Raw genomic sequence first — 21,238 nt, forward strand, 5'->3', positions numbered from 1 at the left:
GTAGCGAGGAAAACAGGCGTTGAAGCACGAAACATTTCCGATGTTTGCTCGTAGAAGTAGAACCGATCTGCACTAGGCCAAATGCGGCAAGCTCGGCTCCATTCAACCAACCAAAAGATCCATCAATCGATCCACGGGGAAGGTTTAGTCTTGGCACGAGAAGATATCCAAACCCACAAAACAACCAGTCTTGTTGGCTGTTATCAAACTTTCAGCTTCATCACGAGCAGGATCATGGCGCCACCAAGAAGGAGGCTGCTGGCTACAGCTGAAGAGACTCTCATACCACCAGCTGCTCTGCCAGAAGGCCATCGAATCGCCAGAGTTATCCGCGCGACCGGAAATAACCTTTATTCCGTGGAACTGCCGTCCAGGGAGTCGATGTTGGTGGAGTTGCCCGCTCGGTTTCGCTCAACTATTTGGATGAAACGGGGATCCTTTGTCGTCGTTGATACGAATGCACTTGAAGAGAGGGATAACAAACTCTCCGGGCAAATAGTAAACATTGTGAGAGACGAAAAGGCATGGCGCAAAGCGGATTTTTGGTTAGTGCGCTTCGATGTTTCCCCGCCAACCTGCCATATGTTAATCCTTTTAGCAGGCCGAAAGAGTTTGTGAGACAACCCATACCGGATAGCGATGACGAAGACTCCAATGTGGGCAAAATGCCGCCATCGGACGCCTCGGATGAAGAGTGACAGGCGGATAGTGCAAGATGAAAACTTATCGAATTCCCTGAGGATAAGCAAGCTTCTATGTAGGATTGATCGATCTCGAGTACGATCCGTCCGCCCGCCCTCCCTTCTGCCCCCCTTGCGAACAAGAAAGCTTCTCATTTGGCATTTTTGTCTTAGTTTAAAGCGGGAGCCAAGACTTGAGATGCAAGGGCCATCACAACCGCCATTGAACTCAAGGATGTGCTTGGATATACGTTCCAAGCATATTCCTGTATTAGACATAACGCGAAAATATAAAGTGGTCGAAGGCCTGATTCCCAGAGCAACAATGGCGAAGCCCATGCCAGGTACGAAAAGAACTGGTAGTGCAGGCTTCTTGCGCACAGGAAACCTATAACCAGCGAAGTCAACATAGTTTTGGTAATGAAGTTGGTTGTGAGGGTGTATCGTGTATTTTTCCCTTGCAGTATATCTCTGGCAATCTGTGTCAAAGACTTCCGTGATGGGTGTAACCAGGAGAATCCAAGAAAAAGAGCTAAAAGAGATAGATGCACAACCAATAGCGTCAATGAAAATGACCTAGAAAGGAATATTTCCTCGCCAACAAATCGCCAGTTGACGGTCCATTTGAAAAGAAACTGCCTTGTGAACTCAAAGGCTCTTGCAAAGTATCCGACAGGGCTCTTCTGCAAAAAAGGAATTGCAATGAGAAGCTATACATATCTATTAGTTCAGAGAATAAGTAGGATATTTTGTGTTGACGCACCTGTACAAGCAAAGATAGTATCCCTAAGCCTAATGCACTGGGAAACCCGACGGCTAAAGTAAGAATTACCGCAAGCGCAGGAGCAACTAGGAGGAGAGTCATTTTAACACTGACTCCTGCTGACCACAGCATAACGGCAGTGGACCATCGACGCTTCTGGAGCATGTATATTGTCGCCCAAAGGAGCAGCGTCGCAATCCCGTCATTAAACATCCTGAGCATAAAGATACTATGCAGGCGCTTTGACAACACAAGAAGTGGATATATGTACGGCGGAGCACCGGCCGACCAGTAAGTTGCCATGACAAGAGCCAGCGCAACAATATATAGCCCGGCGAATATAATTTGGGCAAACGCGATGTCCCGTCCTTCATCTGTCACGGAATATAGAAGGGAGAACGCGTAGACATGTCCCGCAGGGTAGACGAGGGGTCCCGTAGAACCTTTGATAAGCGTATAATCACGTTCACCGGAGAGAAATATCGAAACTTGTTGCATATAAGTGGACCAGTCGATCTCCGTGTCTGGTCACAAACATTACCAGGTGAGCTGCGGTAATCGTAGGCCATGACAGGGGGGATTAGACCTACACGGTATTTTCCAAACAATAAGGGAACATAGAACACTTTCTGCTAGCAGAAGTAATGGGCAGATCCATTTCGAATGCTTTGGGTTCGTGCAGAGGTCAATACAGAGCCTGCAAAGCTCCATCTTGATGCCGGAGGGTCGGACGGCCAGGAGGATATTCGGGTGGAATCCGCTCGTCAAGACAACGCCGCCTAGTTAAGCGTATCAAGAATGGCAATTTATTAAACATTCATTCTGATAAATCTGGCTGATAAGGCTTTGTTTATTTTTAGTTTTTGTATTGTTGTTGGCCTTTAAAGATGCTAGCGCAACCATCAATTCCTTAAAAGATGGGTGTTCGCGATCCTGCCCTTGCAGCCCTTGTCTCCGGCTCTACCGACCAGTGGAGATAAATAATTTCTGTCTTAGTTACCCGATATACAATAATTTGGCAGTGGCTGCACTTTTCATCTGATCTTTGAAAGACTATTTCATCATCAGAATGTAATTGAAAGCTGTCCTTGTATGGTTTCTGAACGGATCGTCCTGGAATATGGAGTGGTTTAGTCCCTTGTTCACACAGATTGCTACGCCGTAACCGCATCTATAAAGTACATATATCGGGGCTCTCTAGCCACGATAGCAATAGATGATACAGGCTCAACCACCAGATATCATCTTCCTTGTCCAACATTGTGCCGTCCTAAATCAGCGTATAAAAAGAATCCGACTATAAACGTGCAACGTCCTTCCCAAGATCAGTCGGGTTACACGCCCCAAATATGATATTGCAATAACTCCAATCTCATGCCGCGTATAAACTGGGAAATTGATAATGTACATAGGATGGCCGTTAAAAGTCGACGGCCTTCGCATCAATGGGCCTTGGTCATCCGTCGTTTCCTCTGGGCGGAGCATCTAATTTTCTAAAATCGGCTCCGCCGCCACTTTCCCTTCGTGCATCTAGGCCGAGAATTTGGCCAACGATACCCTTGGGCTTCGGGACCGGGCACTCTCTACCCATCTTCGTGAGCCTTCTTGCCTCCGCGTCCATATGTCGGAATTCTGCTGCAGCGTCCTCCAATTCATGGGCCTGCTCGGAAAGCAATTCTCCCGGTGCTTCTGGTACTTTTCCTGTTTCTTTTCTTCTACGCCTTCGTATTCTCTGTTGACCGTCCGGCATCGTTATCATTTCGGAGTCCGCTAACGTATGTCGGGGCGCGGGACACGGGAAAAGATGCGGCATTCCGACAATTAGGAACGAGGCTAGGAGCGTCGCTGTAAAGAGCGATGTGGTCGAACGCGACCGCGGATGGAGATGCGGGGGCATTGGGACAGGTATTTTAGGTGTACGTTTTCATCAACTCCCGCATTGCGTACTTCAGTCAACGGTCCCCGGTGGCTTTATTCCTGAAAAGAAGGATATCAGCCAAGTTGCAACCTCTCTCTAATTAAGCCCCGAAAATTTCGAACGCACCTACACAACTTGTCTCATTGTGACCTGCACATGGGGGCAATTGAGTGAATCCCGATGATTTTTATTTCTTGCGCACTTTGGAATGGATCTCGGGCTTCAACTCAGAAAAGAATTGGCCAATCGGGGTGTGTGCAAAACATATTGTCACGTGACTTCACCATTGCCAACTTCGTCGTCCCGCAAAAACATTGAGTATACGCATTGACAAGGAGTGAGACTGCCAACAGCAAACCTTTCAGCAGGGGGCCCAAGCCAACTCCGCACAGAAGTTATTCGCAGCGGATAACAAGCCGGGCGAAGAACACTAACGCCTGATCCACTTACTCTGTATGCAGTACTCTGCAGACAACCTAAAGCTGTTTACGAAGTACTCCGTAGTGCCTCGTGCAATAAATACATCAAGTTCTTCGGCGGACTACGTAAATTGGTGATGCAATAAAACACTCCTAGTCAGCATGGACCAGAACCCCAAGGAGAAGCAGGGCCTTGGCTTCTCACGCACTCCAATCTACCACTTGTATCACCATTCGTCCCCCGAGCACAACCACTTCCGGCTTATGCCGCGAGATCAATATGAGGAGGCTATATCGCGGGCCCAGGCACCTAAAGAATTACTCTATAGCTCGGAGCTAGAAATGTACACATTTGGTGGTTGCACTGATACCCATGGGTCCTCTTGAATTCCGATTCACAACCGCCAGAGCTCCCTTAGGGGAATATGGGGCATTCTTGTTTGAGTGTTTGCTTTTGAGAATGACAAGAATCATCTCCTCACAACGGGCAAGCTTGTCGTTTCTTCTATTTGATGACTAGGAACATAAAAAGAGGCTGCTGATGCCTATCAAAAGGTCATCGTAGGCGGATCACTCGTCCATCGATTTCTGGGTCATTTTTGCCATTTTAACAACCACCGATTTTCATCGATGACGGAGTTAGAAATACAGCTGACCTTGTGTTCAGTTCACGGCGAAAAACCACCATCTTGGTTCAAATTTGCTGGAACTCTGCAAGTTTTCTGCCGAGTTCGACATCGTTTTCTTCTATTTTCTATTTTAACACGAGTCGTTTCTCCACGCCCGACTCCACCTGTTCTTTGTCGTAGTACTCAAGTTCAAGGCGCTTTTTCTGTCCTCCGTGTAGCTCAGGTCGCCGACCTTTCAATTTGAAGGAGGTTTTCACTAGCTCTTTACCGCTTGTGTCACTGTGCCTGCGATCTAGGACATATCAGTAGACATTGCCAAAGTATTGAGGTTTTAAGGGCATATGAGCAACTAGGAGTCCTTGAGAATTCCTTGCTCTCTGGGTTATCATTAAAATTCACCGGAAACCAGATATTTTAGCTCTCCTTCTTCCATTGCGGGAATATTCGACAGAGCCATTTTTCTGAGTGATACGACGAGGCTAATGCAAAGACGTTGGAAGGATAAGAGAAGTAACAACGCTCCCACCGGCCATATCAGGGTTGTACTTTGTTATCCGACCCGTGATCCCAAAATCAGTGCAGCAAGTAGCATTGTTAAAGGACAACTTGCTTTCTAAGAGCTGTTTGGGGGGAAGGGGGGTTACAGAATAAAGGAATGCAAGAAATATGCTTGCGGATTTCATGGATGAGCGGTGCTGATTTCTGCGATCTGCAGAGTTTAAAGTGGTTGGGGTTCAGAGTTGGAGCGCGTCAATGGCTTGGCGCTCCAGAAATCGGCTGTGAAGTCCTTATCGCCATCGAAGCTTCGCAGCTCGACTTACCGTCATAGGTATCTTGTTCCTGACAAGCGATGTCTCCATCCTAGTCTAGCGTCAGTCCTTCACTATTCTTTTTTTTCTGTTTCTTAAAAATGAAGAAGCCAGAACTCCTGCAAACATAGACAAACCCTCACTCGCTTGTGCCGAAGCAGCCCAGGAGCGCGCCGCATGAGCTGATTGTAAGCATCGAACACACTCCCTACAAAATGAGTGACCTTGACAAGTACGTGCAAGTTCTTTTGATTGATGCTGCGACACAGTGCTGACTACCGTTCTCCCTTTACCACAGAGCCATCGCGCAACTGCGCAAATGCCGCCCCATCCCCGAGCCCCAAGTCCGCGAACTCTGCTACAAAGCCCGCGAGCTACTCATCGAAGAGGGCAACGTCGTCACGGTCGATGCTCCGGTCACGATTTGTGGAGATATCCATGGCCAATTTCATGATTTGATGGAACTGTTTCGCGTCGGTGGTGATGTCCCTGATACCAACTACCTCTTTATGGGTGACTTCGTTGATCGCGGTTTCTACTCCCTCGAGTCCTTCCTCTTGCTATTGTGTTTGAAAGTGCGATATCCAGATAGGATCACGTTGATCCGGGGTAATCATGAATCAAGACAGATCACGACAGTTTATGGGTTCTACGATGAATGTATTCGAAAATATGGTAATGCGAATGTTTGGCGTTATTGTTGCGAGGTATTTGACTATTTAGCTTTGGGCGCTTTGGTCCTGGGCGCCAGTTCAGAACTGGAACCAACGGGGCCATCAACGTCGATGGTCCACGATTCCTTGGGCACTTCACATTCCATCACCGGGTCTTCGACCAGCGAGGACGGGATACTCGAGATTGAAGTGTTAAATTCGAAAGGCGAAGTCACATACGCAGCCTATCGACGGAGGGACCGTGGATCGCAGGAATTGGCGAACGATATCCGGGACGTTTCACCACCCAGAGACATATCCTCAGCTCCCACCAACACGCCGTCCAGAACGGGGCCTGCGGGGACAGGCGCGACCTCTGACAGCATAGGGAGTCTGTCAAGCAGTTCGGGCGCTGTTCTTTGCGTTCACGGTGGGCTTTCACCGCTTGTCGACAGCGTGGATAAGATCCGTCTCATCGATCGAAAGCAAGAAGTGCCCCACGAAGGTGCCATGTGCGATTTACTCTGGTCTGACCCTGATGAGATAGAAGGGTGGGGTTTAAGTCCCAGAGGTGCAGGCTTCCTCTTCGGTGCAGACATCGTGAAGCATTTTAGCTATAAGAACGATCTCTCTTTGATTGCTCGCGCACATCAACTCGTCATGGAAGGCTTCAAGGAGATGTTCGATGGTGGTATTGTGACAGTTTGGTCAGCACCAAATTACTGCTACAGGTGTGGCAATGTTGCCGCGATATTAGAATTAGGTGAGGATGCGAGTGGTGGAGGCACCATCTCGAGAAGTAATGGTGACTATGGTCGGAGTCTGGGCGGCATCCGAGGTGGACGTGGTGAGAGGCGAAGTATCGTCGGACCAGGGAGGAGATACAGAGTATTCGATGCTGCACCTCAGGATACCAGAGGAATGCCAGCAAAGAAACCCGTTGCAGATTACTTTTTGGTGGGTTCCACTCTTTCAATGTTTCTTGAGTGTTTGCTGCTAGATGCTAACAAGAAACCAATCAACAGTGATACCAACGCCCTGTTCCATGCTTGCTTTTGGCTTATTTCCTTCACCACATGCAATGTATATGTTTATAAACCTGGGAGGCAAAATGTCCTGATTTAAATTGCCCAAAGCAGCTGAAATACAAGAAAATTATTAAAATATATACACTCTAAATCAACTATGTACATCCAAGAATCGATATCAGGTTCCCAAAGCGGAATCCAAAAGCCGAACTTTCCACAGAGAAAGTTTGCACATAAAGAAAGAAGATATCCATAAATCCTGTTTAGCCCGAAATTTTTTTTTTTTTAAAAAAAAAAAAAAAAAAAAAAAAAAGAGGGCGAAAAGAAAACATACCAGTGCCAATTTGATGTACAACCCCCCCAATTCCCAAAAGATAGAGCCAAAAGGAGAAATGTTGAGGGTATGTGAGGCAAATGCTTTCTGCAAGCAAGGCTTCTCACATAGAACCATCTATAGAATCACAAATGAACAGAATATCAAAAATCAACAAAAAAAAAAATCCCGCACCAGATTACAATGAGATGACAATTCATAAGTCATGAGCCACAATCGACTGATTGCGATGGTATTGTTAATAGTACATTTGGTTGGGGGTGTGAATCCCAGGTTCAGATGGCGGCCCTGTAAAAGGCTGTGTAACATTGATGCTGTCAGGTGTGGACTCAGGGACATAATAGCCACCGCTGTAGGCATGGGGAGCATTATGCACTCCTATATTGGGGCTGATCACTCCGGTAACCTGACCAGGTATCAAGTGAGGACTCTCTCCAAAAGATGGTGTCGGCGTGCTTGTTGGCGGCATCGTCCGTTCGACGTCAATATCTCCACAGGCTCCATCTGGGCTACCCCAGTCCCAGTTGTCTAGCCCAAGGGCTAAAGCGTTCTGGTCTTTGAACCACCAATCCTGACTCTCCTCCACAAGATTGTCAATCTCGGCAAAGGCTGGGATTTGAGGTGCTTCCAAACTTGTGGAGGAAGTATCAGTCACTGTTAAAATTGGCGGAGATCCAGAATCCTCCAACTTTGGCTGAATATCCACATCTGTATAACAGGAAGGCTTTGGAGGCGGTTCTGGGAGTGATGGGTTACATTGAAAGTCTTTAACGGATTGCGATGGATGTATTGCCGACTTCTGGGAAACGGGACGGAAAGCCTGGGCGAACTGAGGCATCACTTGCAACGGAGTTCCTGCTGGTTGAGGATGAGCTTGAACAGATTTCAAATTTTCATCAGGACTTGATCCACGGGTTGAAGGGATCGATGGGGCCTCCTGGCTGGGCATTTTAGTTGACTCATCAGAAGTGGATGAAGAGTGCACTTGATCCCAGGAAGCCCAAGAGCCAAATTTCGCGTGAGACCGCTCTAGGATGGCAGTGGCTTCAGCGGGGAGAGCGATATGCCACTTCTGTGCAGATAAATCTAGAATCCGAAGAGTCCTGCGGGCACATAGCCAGCTCTCTGCCATTTCCTCCAGGTTTTTGAGACCGTATACAATATCTCTCCGTGACGCCTTATCGGGAAGGTTAAGAAGATGGATCGTACATGCCGAATGGACAATATATACAGCGACATTGCATATTTGGCGCAAATTGTAACTTCGTTTATAGATTCGAAGCAGCTTCGAAATCATGGAAGCACTTTGTGTGCAGAGTTTCCTTGGAGAAACGTGCTGCGGGAGGGGAGATGTTGCTTTGGTATACTTGAGGAACGGTCTGTAGAGATGGATAAAAAGTAATTGGAAAAACATGCTAATATGGGTTAGCAAGCGACTAATAGTTCGGTTGTTAGCACTTTTAAGTTTTGGCTTACTGCATAAGTAAAACTTGGGGCAATTGCCCATCCTTTGGTTCCATCTCTTTCGGCAGATCTTTTCTCCATGCTTCAAGTCTGGTGTGTAGCTGACTTAGTCGTCTGAGCTCTTCTTGCTTTCCCATATGTCTGTTCACAGGGATAGGATTATAAAAGCTTGACAATAAATCACTGCTAATTTCACAGAGTTTGGAAATTTGCAGTGCAACCGCCCTTGTCCGAGCAGGTTGCACATGCTCTTGCGAAACTCCAACATCTGTGTAAGGTGACCACATCTCTGAATCTTCATCAGGAAAAACATCAACTTTGGGGACTGTAATTTGCGCGCCGGATAGCTGTGGCTGTCGACCTAGATAGTTTGACCAGCACCTGCAAATGTGTTAGACAACAATCCAAGTTAAGCGGTGAATCTACTAACTTATCAAACAAATAACACCCCCAAAAGGTGATGCGACGTGCGTCTATATCTTGGTCGTTTAACCGATTAGAACCAATGCCCGTCGCGTCCACATTTAGCCCCAAATCATAAGCCATACGAAAACTCATGCCGCTATACACCCAACCAGAGCCCTCCCTGCCGCAGCCAGCCTCTCGGACTGACATTATTGCAAAAGCCTGCACGTTGCAGAGTCTAGCCTTCTCATGCTCATCGTGTTCCAGGATCAACCTCTTCGCCTCACGGAAAAAGTGATCTCCAGCGGTTGCAGAATCATTGGGATCTTCGCGAGTGGCAGGCCAGGAGCTGAAGTGGCAGCCAAGAGCAAGCATGGCATTGACGAGTAGAGCAGAGCAGTATTCACTTGGTCGGCCTCGTACAAAATCGCGATAAAACAACCTCTTTGACAAAGTCGTGAAGTAGGGATAGTGCCATGTAAAGTACATCGTGAGCAGGTGACGAATCAATTCCTTGCTTTTTGTGACCGTAGTCCAGCATCTAATCGAGTCATCCAGAGGCTCAGCACTACTTAAGCCGGGTAGGCACGGATCCGAGTCATCGGAATCGGAACTGGCAGGTAGAAATATCAAGTTCGAAGTCCCGCCAACGTACTTCACCGTGCCATCGAGCTTGAGCTCGCTTATCCTTCCAGCCAATTCGGACTCAAACTGCGGTACGCCAAAGGCAGCAATGTCCTCATCGCTCCGAGAAGGGAGTTCCGATTTTGAACCATCCTTCTTAGATTGCCGTGTTAGGATAGATTCCGCCACTGCCTCCAGGTCATCGCTGGACCGCATCTGGCGCACGAGGTCCAAAACATCATCTTCATCGTAGTTGAGGATTGCTTCGACCAAAGTTTGAAGTGTTGTGTTCCGGTTCTTCAAGTTATCAATGTCTTGCTTATAAACACCTTTGCGTCTATGATCCGAGTTTGGATCGTATATGCCTACCAATCATATCTTAGCCACAGGAAAGACAAACAAATTGGTGTGCTTACATGGCGTATGGTAAACGGAGGAACACGCAGCGCAGCTAGGAGTGTTTCCATCGCACTTGCAGGTAATTTCTATTAGCGCATGTATAGTCTAAATGGATTTGCAGCAAGCATACCTTTGACTTCCGTTTCCTGCACGCAATGCATGCAGTTGAGACGCATCTTCTCTTAGCTGCAGGTGTCTTGTCTTGATTTTTGAGTTTCGATCTCTGTTTCCCGGATTGACGAACCCTTTGTTTAGCCACCGCCGTCCGCTCAACATCTGCCGCGGCCTCACTATCAGCCATTATTGTAAGAATTGCACTCGGTTTAAAAAATCTTCGATGCGGAGCCTTGACCAGTATATCGGCCGATGGGTCATTCCCACTTGGTGGGCTGACGCATTCCGTTTCAACACGTAGTATCGGCGTAAAATATGTCGTAAGGGTCGTCTTGGCCGGAGAGGAAGCCGCTCGACGAGGGTGAACACAGCATGAACGATGGCTGGAGGTCTAACGAGGTAATCTCGAGTATTCGTATTGGTCTCGGGAGACTCTATGAGCGCGCACTTTCCAGCTAGCAGCAAACGAATCGATGAGTTTGCAAAGCCTAGCCACGACCAAGAAGGAAGACGCCAGCCATGAACGATCCGCACGGAGCGTCAGGACAGGGTTGTTCCCGGCCGTTGGAAGTCGAGATGATTAGGACGACGATGGGACGAAATCTGCGCACGACCCGAGAAGCCGTCACAATTTCAATAACGGGATGGCAGGAAGCGCAATAGGGCTCGGGAGGAGGCTGGAATTGTCTTGAATCAAATCAGCGCTGCGCGAGTCTCAACCCTTCGCTCGTTGATCCGCGGTGAATCTTGGGGCGATCGACCCCACGAGGCAACCAGACATGGGGCGGCAACGAAACGAGACGATGTCGGCGTATCAGCCAATAGGAGCCCCTGCATTGATGGATTAACTAAGCTGCAGACAAAACCCGGCGGTCATACCAGCCGACCTTTTGTCCTGCAACGTCGTGTTTCTAGTTTTACCTACGGAGTACAAGAACCCGATATGCTGTGGACTATTGCAGTGGCCCAGAGAAGAGCGATCTCATAGTGAGGTAGCTATAGTCATAGTCGAGGGTATTCAACTATGGGGACTCTTACACTCCATATCTAGCAAGGTGACAAGGCCTGTCAAGTTTCCGTGTACACCGTAGAGTATGGAGTTTATCCTCTGAGAGTCTCGTAGCTTTTGCATGGTAACTTTCACAGCGCTAAGTCCATTTCCTCCTTTGATTATTGCATTCTGCTGTGTTGCATGAGTTGAAGCATAATTAAACATTTCATTGCAAAATGTGGCTAATAATACAGAATAGAAGCAATCTATGATACAGACTTGAACTTGCTTCTGCATGCACAGCATTATTAGGAAAATTAAATCCCTCCCTCCTACTCCTGGTCTCTTTATTTTTTTTTTATTTTTTTTTTTTTGGTGTATGAGAGAACAGAAAAAGGAAAAGAAAAATAGACAGGATACAAATACACTGATAAGAATATAGGGAAACAAGAACAAAATCTTTTCAACATGTTCCAAAGAAAAGAGCAAGCAAGCTCAAGACAGTCTAGACATCCACAAGCTGACAGACAACATTCTTCTTTAGTAACAGCACAGTACAACCACCACCTTCGCCCCCTTCTTCCCATTTTTTATTCTTTTTATTGGTTGTTCTCTAGTTCACGTACCAAATGCTGAAGATTTTTAATTCCCTCACGGGCGAAAAGTTGCTTGATGCATTGAGATAGCTGGCAATTGCCCGGGCAACTTCCACCATATGCATCGCACACTGAATGGATCGATTTGTGGAAGAATTCATGGCGTCGAAGTTTCTGTTCCATTCTCGCCATTTTAGCAGTCATTGCTGCGAGTTCATCTTTCTTTTTCTCTCGAGTCTTCTTCGCCGAATGTCGGTTCTTGATCCGACGCTCGTGAGCTTTTGCATCCTCGTCGTCTTTCGGCAAGGAGCGCTTTGGGACTGGCTGGCTCGGCCCGCTGGATTCGCAGGGTGGGCTCGAAGGCGCACTTTGGCCCTCGCTAGGACTTTCAGGATTTTCCTCTCTTCCCTCTATTTGAGTTGCGGGAGCCGAACCCGAATTGTCGTCGAAGAGGAAGTTGTCGGACCAAGGCAAGTCGGGAATCGCGGGCAAGTCAAGAAAAGTGTCCAGGTCCTCATGAGGATTCTCCATTTGTGAATTCATTGCGGGATTTTGGTGATTGAGGGTAAGTTGAGCTGCGCCCATTTCCCCTCCACTGCAATCTCCGTTAGTTATTGGGTTGATAAACAAAGTCTGCTTAGGAGAACGGGGTCATTCTCCATAACTTGGGCGGTTTATACATACCATGGCATTCTCGAGATCGATGGATCCATTTGAGTGTCAGACATGAATGAGCCAGGGCCGTTAGGAAATTGGCTGACTGAGTAGTAGCCATCAGGAGCCGATGGCATGTCCAGAGCAGTGATGTTGGCGTTGATGTCGTTCTCCAGCAATCCAGTGAAACTCTCTGGCAAAAAGTCGGACTGAGTGTTCTGCATCGTAAAGAGGAGGCTTGCCGAGGATGAAAGATATGTGCAAGAGGTATTAACCAACTATTCCTTGAGAATGGATGATATGCACTGAATGTTTTTCTTTTCTTTTTGGGACTCAGAACAGAGCGAGGGAGGAAAGATTCGAAATGCCGACCAAGCGGGCTATTTATATTTTTTCGAACTCGAGTCATATAAAAAGTTCTGACTCTCAATGAGCAATATGGATGGCTATGAGTCTTTTCATTTCGCCAGAAGTATCGCATCACATCAAAACGGCCCATCTTGAACAGGAATATGAGTCCTCTAGATTTGGAGTCAAAACTTTGCCATGGAACCGACATGTCGACTACGGGGGAGTTAACTGGGAGTAACTTTCAGAGAGATTGTTATGGGCTCCGCTTCCATGGATCTCTTCGCTCAACTCATGAGACGGCCATTGCACACCGCCGGCGGTGCAGCTAGCAGGGAAGCGATAAACTTGTTACTCACCTACGGGCCGTTTATCGATTAAAAAAACGCATACTGGGGACACACGGGCAAGTATTGCTTTTCCGATTCTTTTCTTCCTTCAGCCGAAGGCCTATCTCATATAGAATATCTCTGGATTAAACGCTCATCGCACAGAACTTAAGAAGCTCTAGCTAGAAGTAAACATAGCGGCAGAAGTCAGAGATCTCAATTAGGAAGTTATTTTCCTAAACAACAGAGCAATCAGCGCTATGCCATGGTACGAATGCTCGTCACCAATTCAAAATGAGGGAAATGCATAGTCTTCAATTGAGAACGGATCCCAACTCAAAGGCGTTCCACTGTTAAGCAGTACTGGCTATGACTCCGAAGGCATTTATGACTGTAGTAGGCTCCTAAAAGCATTGATAGATTCAGTAAACATTAATACTGTAACTTTTGTTGTTTGGCTTTGTGGTTCCAGAAACCCTGTTTGCTGATGGCTGGGAGATGGTCACAACTCCTCACGTGTTTCCATGCCCTTGCCCCTTGCTTTGGGGAAAAAGAAAATAACATTTTGATTGACAACATACAGCACCTCTAAATGATATCTATTGTGTATTTGGCCTGCAACATCTCTCAAATAGGGCTCTTCCATACCCCAGTGCATGGTCTGAGAATAGTTTCTCGGTGTCAATCTTGAGGACTCCTTGGCAATTGGGGACTCAGAAGTTGATATTAGCTTTAGATTAAGGTTAAGGTTCCGTCAAGGTAGAAAGCTTATTTCGATTGACAGCGAACCCATTAAGCTGCCGTGGATCGATTCAATCCGTCACATTCACATCACTGTTTACTCATAGAGGATTGGCGATAGCTACATGACTCGATTCCCACATGCATGCTTTCCTTCTTTCTGGTACGGAGAAAGTGGTTTAGCTTGAATGACTGCGTGCTCTGCCGAACCTTGCTTCCAAGTTCTCGCTGGGTTTCGCGGCCATGGCCATGTGCGGTTGACACGGGAGTTAACTTAAGGTTGCGGTACTTCCTAACAAATCCAGCAGTGTCCAAAGAGTAAACAAGAGTTGTAAAGTAAGCTTACGGCACCTTATACCTCGTCCGCCATAATATCCCCAATACAATACGTCATCGACTTGTTTATATACATATGACTGTTTGTTTTGATAACTCTTGCATCAAGCTGATGGAGTCACAGCAGCTCGATGAATTGCGACAGAAAAAAACTTCCTTTAATCATTGATGTAGAAGTCAACGAGCAAGCCGGGCTGACTCACACGTCCTTTTTCTAACCTCCTACTAGCTTCTACCTGACGGTCCAACGAGGACCGATGTCCATATTGCCTATCCAGTTGCATATTGCGGTGATTCTTGAAGAGAACAATCGTGAGAAGAAGCAGTGAGCTTTCTAAAAACTCTATCTATATCGCTAAACATTGCAGCTACAGAGGCACCTTGCGCATTATCCATTAAGGAAAATGGTGCTGGTGGGAACGATTGTTAGGGCGACAATCGAGTAACAGCTCTCATGCTCAATATGGCGTACGAAGGCGTTGCAAGGAAGATAATGGCTAGGAGAAAATGGACTGAGGATTCCTGAGAGTCCAATAGCCACGGACAGACGTACAAGCCGGGTTCGAAGGAGAGACGGGGTAGACAATGCCATTGAGCCACTAGATGAGGTGCTGTGAAGCATCCAAGCAACTATATGGGTTGACGCGAAGATGCTAAAGGCAGTCTGGGCCGTTTCAATTGTTGAGCAAAACCGGTCTGCTCTCAATCTGGCCCGTCAACTGGGCTTTCGCAGGAGCTTTCGGTGAAATTTTGGGAAGAGGGATCAGAAGGAACGTCAATAGGCTTTTCTGAGGCATTACCAATTAGTTCGTAGAAAAGCATGAACGCGCCTCCTTGTTCCATGACAATGTTTTTGCTGACCGAGGTAACGTCCGCATCGCTCAGTTCAAACCACTGCTCTTCTCCCCCTTCCATCTTGCTCTGCCTATTGTCGGCTAAGACTAAATCTGTAGGCAACTCGGTCGAAAATTTCCTATAACAAATGTAGTGCCCATCATCATGCCGTCCATAATGGGTAATGACAGCACGCAGCTCGTACTTTCTGTTTAGAGACTGAAATGCTGCGCTAGGGGAAGAGAGCATGGATTTCGTTGGATCCGCTTCCCAGTTTTCAGTTAAAGTATCATCCGTTGTACCGATTTGCTTACTGCCTAAGCACCATTCGTCTAGGTCTAGAATGTCTGGGAAGATAACTTTGGCGTAATTCTTTCTGAGAACCCCGGTTAACTCGTCGAACACACTGCGATTGATATGAATAGCGAGCGATTTTGGTGCCCTTGCAATGACCGATTGCCTCGACTTTGTCGAAGAGACACGATTCCTCGGGTTGAGGCGGCAATGTTCTGAGAGAGCCTTCTCCGAGAAATCTTCATTTTGCAGGACATCCTGGACTGCATTTAACCTGGATTCTGTCATTTGGCTCAGAGCCTCCTTCTGCGCTTTATCACTTGGCTCAAGTTGTGACCAATCATTAGACCTTAACTTGTCGAGGAATTCGAGCAGACCCGCTTTGACGCGTAGAACCGTGCATTTAATGCATTCTACCCCCTCAATTGGCTCTAGCGCGGTATAGTCATCTAAACAGTCTCTTACATCGTACTCAATATGTTGGGCAAGTGGAACCGTGAGACAGGTGAATGGGATTAGAGAAAGCCCTTCACAATAGCCACACGTCATGCACCCGACGCGCTGCGCCATGAGCCCTTCTAGAGGGTTATCGAAAGGACCGACCAAGTCCACAAATCCGATTCGTTTTAATATTTCACAGACGCGGTTTTCATCGGGAGAAGAACAAGGGTTTCTTTGAAGCGCCGTTAGGCTGAGCTTAAAGCCATCGTCGGTAACCAGAGATTTTGACGCCTCGCTTATTTCTTTATCAATCTGCTCCACCAGCTTCGAATAGTATTCTTGAGCGTCTTGCTGTTGCCAGCTACTCATCGATTTGAGTTCGTTGGGAAGCCATAGCTTGCGCCCGGCATTTGAAAGGGTATTAAGCTGCGCTATTGTTTCTTTCAGAGATACATGCGTGGACATTTGTTGTACGTGCCCAAGGGTTTGAAGGTTGTTTTTTAAAAAATAATCAAGCTGACGAAGCGACGCTAATCCCTGAATAATGCTGTTCTGGTAGCATGAATTATTGAAGTTTCCTAGTCCTGCAGGAGCTAGGCGCGTTGTACGTAAATGGATCGACCCTGTTTTCGGATACCCAGACGGCCCAGACAAGAAAGATGTTCTATCCAAGCGCAAAATTCTCCGCAACGCCTGTTCCTTCATTGGGATATCACGCGCTAGGTTGTTATCCTTCGAAACACCTCCTTCGTTCGGATTTTTATCGAGGGCGAAGACAATAGGACCCGGAGAAAGCATAACTATGAGTTTCCAAGCTAGTCTGGATAAGTTAAACGACGGTAAAATATTAAGATATACAAGTAAGGAGTAGACGAAGACAGAGGATACGAAAGCGTATGCTATCGCTGACAGATATGGCATCCATCGAGCAACAGTATCATCGTGAAGGTGCCGGTCGCTCAGGTTTCGGATAGGGTAAGAAAGACCCTGGCGGGAATGTGCATTCATGGTTTGCGAAACGGATGATGCGAACAAGGAGAACGAAGTGACCGCAAGGCTGCATCATCGAGACATCATCAAGGGCGGGTCAAAAGGATCAGCTTGAAACGTCGTTTAGGCTCGGCCATTTCAGCTGGTCAGTAGGGGTGCCATAAATCAAGTTGATGCGTGCTAATATCGCGCTTCTTGAAACCACCGCATGACTGTCAACTGGACGGAGATTATTTCGGCCAAAGCTGCATTCCCAGCTGCTCGCGCCCGCTGTAGCTAGTTACCTAAGTTACCTACCTCATCTACTACGGCGACGGAAAATTGATTATCCGCAAACACCAAGGTTGGAACCGTGTCTAGCCGCGCCTATGTCACGAGCGCACTAAACCATTTTTGGGGTTCTGTCATCAAGAATCGATGTCCTGCTTACGGAGTACAGACTATTAAAAGTATTCAGCCACTATGCCACCGAACCGGAAGAGAGCGCCATTGGCCACCAGAGACACTTGCTGTAGTTAAGCAAACCAATGTCTTCCAGTTGATAGTGGATTTTAGAAAGAAAGAGAATGTCAACTTCCCACCCCGGAAATAGTGTCCAAAAACACCATGGAGTAGCTTATTGAAGTATAGTTTTATATATATATATATCTCCCGCAATCACCTGTTTTAGATCGAAGCCCCCTTTGTCCTTTAATTATTATCCTTATAATACGTATAGCCCTGTTAATAGAGATCTCTATTGTCCAAGCAAGCTCCATTTGACAACACGAACAAGTAGTCGGATGATACGACCACCCTATCCAACTACCAATCGTAGAAAACCAGTTGACGGAGTTGACCAACCATAACTAGGCGGTCGGAGCGAACCCTATGTATGCAATGACATGTTAAACCGAGAAGGGGCATATAACAGATCAATTATATGGCCAAATAAAAAGGGAAAAAAAAAAAAAAAAAAAAGGAGCGAAACAAAATGCCTGGCTGCACAGAACGAGGGGAACACGTACGCTCTTCATCTAGCAATGATTCTGCCTTCCAGCTGTCTTGGATCCAGGCAATAGTCACAAGATGCGGAATTCTTCTCCCAGCAGCTACACGCTTCGATATCGCAGAGCGCAAAGCAGAAACATCAGCCGGTTGACTGTCCGTGTCAATGACGACATGGGTGATGCTTTTGTCCTCCAGTTCATTTGCCACCGAAGCACCCGCGAATCGAGCAAGATTAGACGCAAGACGTAGAGGGAGCGACAGCATGGAATCCGATCGACGTTTGACAAAATGTAGCACTTGATTTTTGAATAGCCAGCCTCGCAGCTCCTGGAAGGTGCTTTCTCGTTCTTGTATCTGGGTTTCCGTTTTTGAAATGTGGGGTGGTGGGAGATTAGGGATTAGGGGCATCGAAACAAGAAGCTGTTAAAATGTTAGATTCTACTATTGCTCCTGAAAATTGCTGCTTTACCTTGCTTAGCTCATTTGGGGTAATATCTCGCGCGTAGCTATCTGAATATTCGTCCACATGTCGGGCTATCTCTTCTTCTTGGCTTTTCACCGTAAAATACATATGTCTGCAGAGAGATACAAGTTAGGAAGCTGTGCGAAGTCCACAACAGTCATAGACAAACCTCGGTTCGAAGGGGATCAACAAATCCGGTAGCCCTTTGTCGACTTCATTCTGCTTAATGCAGTCAAACAGCCAAGACGGACGAATGATACTTTCTTTTGCTACTTTTTGCACAGATGCAACCTTAACAGTTCCTACAGCCTTTGTCAGCATCGTCTTCGTAAGTCTTCTGGGCTGCGGGAACATACTTCTCTCTGCAATACAAAGAGTATTCGGTGCTGCCGTATGGGTTTGATATATTTTCCCGCCATTTGCTTTGATCAATTGTTCCAGCTCAAGTTTGGACTTCTTCTCCGGCTCAACTGAATCCGTAATAACGACTGCGAGGGCTGATTAGGATGAGTCATGCGTTGTAAAATGCGATAGGTACTCACAAAAATTCATTCCTTCAAAAACATGCCCTGATGGACCTGTAAAACCGGCCCTTTTGCTTTCATCGTATCCAGCAATTGTAAGCGGTTTCTTGACAGCCCTCTTCGCCCGTTTTCTTCGGGAGTTATCGATCTTGAATTCCTTTTCTTTCTGCTCTCTTTCTGCATTCGCCTTTAAGTCCATGAATTCTTGAATGGACAGGGCGCTTTTCCAATCCTTATCCATTCGTAACCGCTTGAATCGCGGAAAGCGAACTGTCAACCCCAATCGAAACTGGTCACTAGGAGTCACAGAGGCTGCTTTGACACACAGAACAACAGACTCATCGGGTCGAATCCATACGTCAGGGCGTTCGTACTGTGCATCACCACCAGCCAATTCAATAAACTCAGTTGGCGGCTTCTTGGGATTCCAATCTTTCCATTTGCCGTCGGTATGGTGGCGAATATTCGCATAGTCTGGAGCCGTGAATCCTCCTCCAACTTTAAGAAATGAGTAGCATTTCATCGGGCTAGCCCCCTGTCGAACTTGGGCTTCGTCAACCCTCAGTCCACACAGAAAACTTGCTAATCCACCGCCCCGTTTACCTGAGCCATAGTATCCACCGATCACAACGCAATCAAGGGATTCACCAAACTCCGTCATATATTCAGGTTTCACTTTCATCCAATCGTCGTGGCGGTCATTCAGACGATAAGGTGAATTTGGATTCTTAAGAACAAGCCCTTCAGATGCCTCTGCCACCACCTTCCGGAGCTGAGGCTCAATATCTGCAGCAGAATTACCGATTTCGTAGGTATGAACTTCCAAACGACGATGGACTGGTTTGATACTGGCTTCAAGGGCTCGTCTTCTATCCCGTAATGTGTATCTGGTTAAGGCTTTATCATTGAGGTACAAGATATCGAAAATCCGAAATAAGGGCCTTTGGCCAGTAGCCGAGAATGGGTTCCTCTGCTCTGATAAAGCTGCTGTTTTGAGCGTGCCAAAGGGCAATGGTGCGTCTTGTTCTGGGTCCCAGGTAATCATTTCTCCATCGAGAATAATGTTATCAACACCATCTGCAAAAGCATCTTTAAGATGTCGCGTCAATGCTCCATTCTCATCGTAGAATCCGTTCCCATACAAATATGTATAATCCTTTGCTTTACGTGACCAGAATCCAAATCTTTTACCTCCAGGAATGGAGTCGTCGGACATCATATGAAGCTGGATTCGCTCACCATCTAGCTTCTCTTCGATCCAGAACGTTGGATCGTCGGGGGAGAGCCGCATCCTCTCGATCATCTTTGGAAATGAATGCATTTGAAACTGCGCCAATTGAGGTTGAAAGCATTGCATGAGCGTCACCCGTGCTTCATCGGCCTCCAGGCGGACATTCGGGTCATATAATTCCCAACAAACTCGGCGAAGGCTGCTGGATATGCTAAACAGGCTCTCTGCATCTGGATGCCATATCTCGAAGAACGTCCGCTCAGTGGCTCCAACTTTCATTTGACGCAAAATGATTCTTATGAGCCACATCAGTTCTTCAGGGTTCATGTTTCTGTAGAACTCTTCAAGAACAGGTATCTGCTCATCTTCCTTACTGGTAGCAGCTAGAACATCCAGTTTGTCATTGACCTCCTGGATGGTCATGTTGCCAACATCCGTTCTTATAGGTCGCTTTGATATCACTTCGTAGCAGCGACCAGCAAAATCGCCAGCCATTCGACTCGCCATGCTTTGGCCTGGAAGCTTCCAGTTCAAAAGGTTAAATCCATCTTCGGAGTTTTTATCAATTTTCATAATTTTAACCAGCAGTTTTCCAATTGTCTTCTCTTTCAAGCCATACATCGCACGATCTCGATCTTTCTCAGGTATGATCAATCGAAACGCAGGATAGATATCGTTCCCTACTTCCTTTCTCCATCGTGAAATGAAACGTTGAATAATATCTCGCCGTAATTCCTGCGGGGAAAGGGTCTGTTGTCCTCCATGTGGTCCCAACTTCTTGCGAGCGGCGGCAGGTCCTGTTGGTCTCTTCTTGTTTCCATTTAGAGGATTGAAAAGCGTAAGGAAAAGGTCATGGAAAGGTAATGTCGAGTGTTTATTGCGGGGACGGTTGGGATATCTAATACACAAATTAGCCGTTGTCTACAGGCAATGGTATCTCATCAGCGAACTTCTCATCGAGCTCCCTCTCAGTCTCTCCCCCAACGTTGTTCAATCGGTCCATTGCCAGATATGGCAGTTACAGAGTGAATCGCTAGCTCCACTAACCACTTTCTTCCTTGGACATACTCCAAAATATAAGCCTCCTTCCATATAAATAAGCCGAGAATGCCCTCAGCCTGACCTCCAAAACCGACCTCCACGCCCCAGGATGTTTTGTCTCCAGGCAGCAGAACGCGACCACAACACAAGATCAGGTGACCTGACGTCATTTGGCGCCAAGTGTTCTGGATGACTA

The 21,238-nt window shown here is 46.9% G+C and overlaps 9 protein-coding genes across 9 annotated transcripts; 2 read left to right on the top strand and 7 right to left on the bottom strand.

Annotated features, from left to right (window-relative positions):
* Window positions 1-81: 81 nt before the first annotated feature.
* On the top strand, window positions 82-1,204 carry CIMG_09209 (eukaryotic translation initiation factor 1; the record flags this gene model as incomplete). The annotated part of the gene is made up of 2 exons (XM_001239587.2): window positions 82-545; window positions 602-1,204. 2 exons carry the CDS (start codon window positions 82-84, stop codon window positions 696-698), a joined length of 561 nt encoding a protein of 186 aa, XP_001239588.2. The 3' UTR covers window positions 699-1,204.
* On the bottom strand, window positions 433-2,394 carry CIMG_09210 (dolichyl-P-Man:Man(5)GlcNAc(2)-PP-dolichyl mannosyltransferase). Its single transcript, XM_001239588.2, has 4 exons — window positions 2,034-2,394; window positions 1,444-1,967; window positions 631-1,390; window positions 433-575 (listed from the first exon to the last, which is right to left on the bottom strand). Exons 1-3 carry the CDS (start codon window positions 2,152-2,154, stop codon window positions 851-853), a joined length of 1,185 nt encoding a protein of 394 aa, XP_001239589.2. The 5' UTR covers window positions 2,155-2,394; the 3' UTR covers window positions 433-575; window positions 631-850.
* Window positions 2,395-2,557: 163 nt separating this feature from the next.
* On the bottom strand, window positions 2,558-3,575 carry CIMG_09211 (uncharacterized protein). The gene is made up of 2 exons (XM_001239589.2): window positions 3,488-3,575; window positions 2,558-3,420 (listed from the first exon to the last, which is right to left on the bottom strand). The coding sequence occupies exon 2, from the start codon at window positions 3,338-3,340 to the stop codon at window positions 2,900-2,902; it is 441 nt and encodes a 146-aa protein (XP_001239590.2). The 5' UTR covers window positions 3,341-3,420; window positions 3,488-3,575; the 3' UTR covers window positions 2,558-2,899.
* A 595-nt stretch (window positions 3,576-4,170) lies between these two features.
* CIMG_12310 (uncharacterized protein) lies at window positions 4,171-5,060 on the bottom strand. The gene is made up of 2 exons (XM_012358334.1): window positions 4,809-5,060; window positions 4,171-4,701 (listed from the first exon to the last, which is right to left on the bottom strand). Exons 1-2 carry the CDS (start codon window positions 4,864-4,866, stop codon window positions 4,535-4,537), a joined length of 225 nt encoding a protein of 74 aa, XP_012213757.1. The 5' UTR covers window positions 4,867-5,060; the 3' UTR covers window positions 4,171-4,534.
* A 186-nt stretch (window positions 5,061-5,246) lies between these two features.
* On the top strand, window positions 5,247-7,036 carry CIMG_09212 (serine/threonine-protein phosphatase 4 catalytic subunit B). Its single transcript, XM_001239590.2, has 2 exons — window positions 5,247-5,450; window positions 5,517-7,036. The coding sequence occupies exons 1-2, from the start codon at window positions 5,434-5,436 to the stop codon at window positions 6,994-6,996; spliced, it is 1,497 nt and encodes a 498-aa protein (XP_001239591.2). The 5' UTR covers window positions 5,247-5,433; the 3' UTR covers window positions 6,997-7,036.
* Window positions 7,037-7,411: 375 nt separating this feature from the next.
* On the bottom strand, window positions 7,412-10,952 carry CIMG_09213 (nitrogen assimilation transcription factor nirA). The gene is made up of 5 exons (XM_001239591.2): window positions 10,256-10,952; window positions 10,143-10,197; window positions 9,128-10,091; window positions 8,710-9,078; window positions 7,412-8,648 (listed from the first exon to the last, which is right to left on the bottom strand). Exons 1-5 carry the CDS (start codon window positions 10,424-10,426, stop codon window positions 7,472-7,474), a joined length of 2,736 nt encoding a protein of 911 aa, XP_001239592.2. The 5' UTR covers window positions 10,427-10,952; the 3' UTR covers window positions 7,412-7,471.
* Window positions 10,953-11,829: 877 nt separating this feature from the next.
* CIMG_09214 (uncharacterized protein) lies at window positions 11,830-12,704 on the bottom strand (the record flags this gene model as incomplete). The annotated part of the gene is made up of 2 exons (XM_001239592.2): window positions 11,830-12,421; window positions 12,511-12,704. 2 exons carry the CDS (start codon window positions 12,702-12,704, stop codon window positions 11,830-11,832), a joined length of 786 nt encoding a protein of 261 aa, XP_001239593.2.
* A 2,232-nt stretch (window positions 12,705-14,936) lies between these two features.
* Window positions 14,937-16,811, bottom strand: CIMG_09215 (ubiquitin C-terminal hydrolase; the record flags this gene model as incomplete). The annotated part of the gene is made up of 1 exon (XM_001239593.1): window positions 14,937-16,811. One exon carries the CDS (start codon window positions 16,809-16,811, stop codon window positions 14,937-14,939), a length of 1,875 nt encoding a protein of 624 aa, XP_001239594.1.
* Window positions 16,812-17,233: 422 nt separating this feature from the next.
* On the bottom strand, window positions 17,234-21,129 carry CIMG_09216 (DNA ligase 4). Its single transcript, XM_001239594.2, has 7 exons — window positions 20,952-21,129; window positions 18,789-20,899; window positions 18,603-18,734; window positions 18,416-18,548; window positions 18,253-18,358; window positions 17,801-18,203; window positions 17,234-17,661 (listed from the first exon to the last, which is right to left on the bottom strand). The coding sequence occupies exons 1-7, from the start codon at window positions 21,002-21,004 to the stop codon at window positions 17,642-17,644; spliced, it is 2,958 nt and encodes a 985-aa protein (XP_001239595.1). The 5' UTR covers window positions 21,005-21,129; the 3' UTR covers window positions 17,234-17,641.
* Window positions 21,130-21,238: the final 109 nt, after the last annotated feature.

Source organism: Coccidioides immitis (assembly GCF_000149335.2).
Source record: "Coccidioides immitis RS genomic scaffold supercont3.5, whole genome shotgun sequence".
NCBI lineage: Eukaryota > Fungi > Ascomycota > Eurotiomycetes > Onygenales > Onygenaceae > Coccidioides > Coccidioides immitis.

Coding starts and splice junctions, on each gene's coding strand:
- CIMG_09210 (XM_001239588.2), bottom strand. CDS start 2,154: ATGGAGCTTTGCAGGCTCTGTATTGACCTCTGCACGAACCCAAAGCAT. Junction 1,968..2,033: donor TATTGTTTGGAAAATACCGT/GTAGGTCTAATC, acceptor GTTTGTGACCAG/ACACGGAGATCGACTGGTCC. Junction 1,391..1,443: donor TACTATCTTTGCTTGTACAG/GTGCGTCAACAC, acceptor AGATATGTATAG/CTTCTCATTGCAATTCCTTT.
- CIMG_09211 (XM_001239589.2), bottom strand. CDS start 3,340: ATGCCCCCGCATCTCCATCCGCGGTCGCGTTCGACCACATCGCTCTTT.
- CIMG_12310 (XM_012358334.1), bottom strand. CDS start 4,866: ATGGCTCTGTCGAATATTCCCGCAATGGAAGAAGGAGAGCTAAAATAT. Junction 4,702..4,808: donor GCTAAAATATCTGGTTTCCG/GTGAATTTTAAT, acceptor GATATGTCCTAG/ATCGCAGGCACAGTGACACA.
- CIMG_09213 (XM_001239591.2), bottom strand. CDS start 10,426: ATGGCTGATAGTGAGGCCGCGGCAGATGTTGAGCGGACGGCGGTGGCT. Junction 10,092..10,142: donor CTCCGTTTACCATACGCCAT/GTAAGCACACCA, acceptor TATGATTGGTAG/GCATATACGATCCAAACTCG. Junction 8,649..8,709: donor CCCCAAGTTTTACTTATGCA/GTAAGCCAAAAC, acceptor AACCCATATTAG/CATGTTTTTCCAATTACTTT.
- CIMG_09216 (XM_001239594.2), bottom strand. CDS start 21,004: ATGGACCGATTGAACAACGTTGGGGGAGAGACTGAGAGGGAGCTCGAT. Junction 18,549..18,602: donor TCTTTGTATTGCAGAGAGAA/GTATGTTCCCGC, acceptor CAAAGGCTGTAG/GAACTGTTAAGGTTGCATCT. Junction 17,662..17,800: donor ATCATTGCTAGATGAAGAGC/GTACGTGTTCCC, acceptor TTGCATACATAG/GGTTCGCTCCGACCGCCTAG.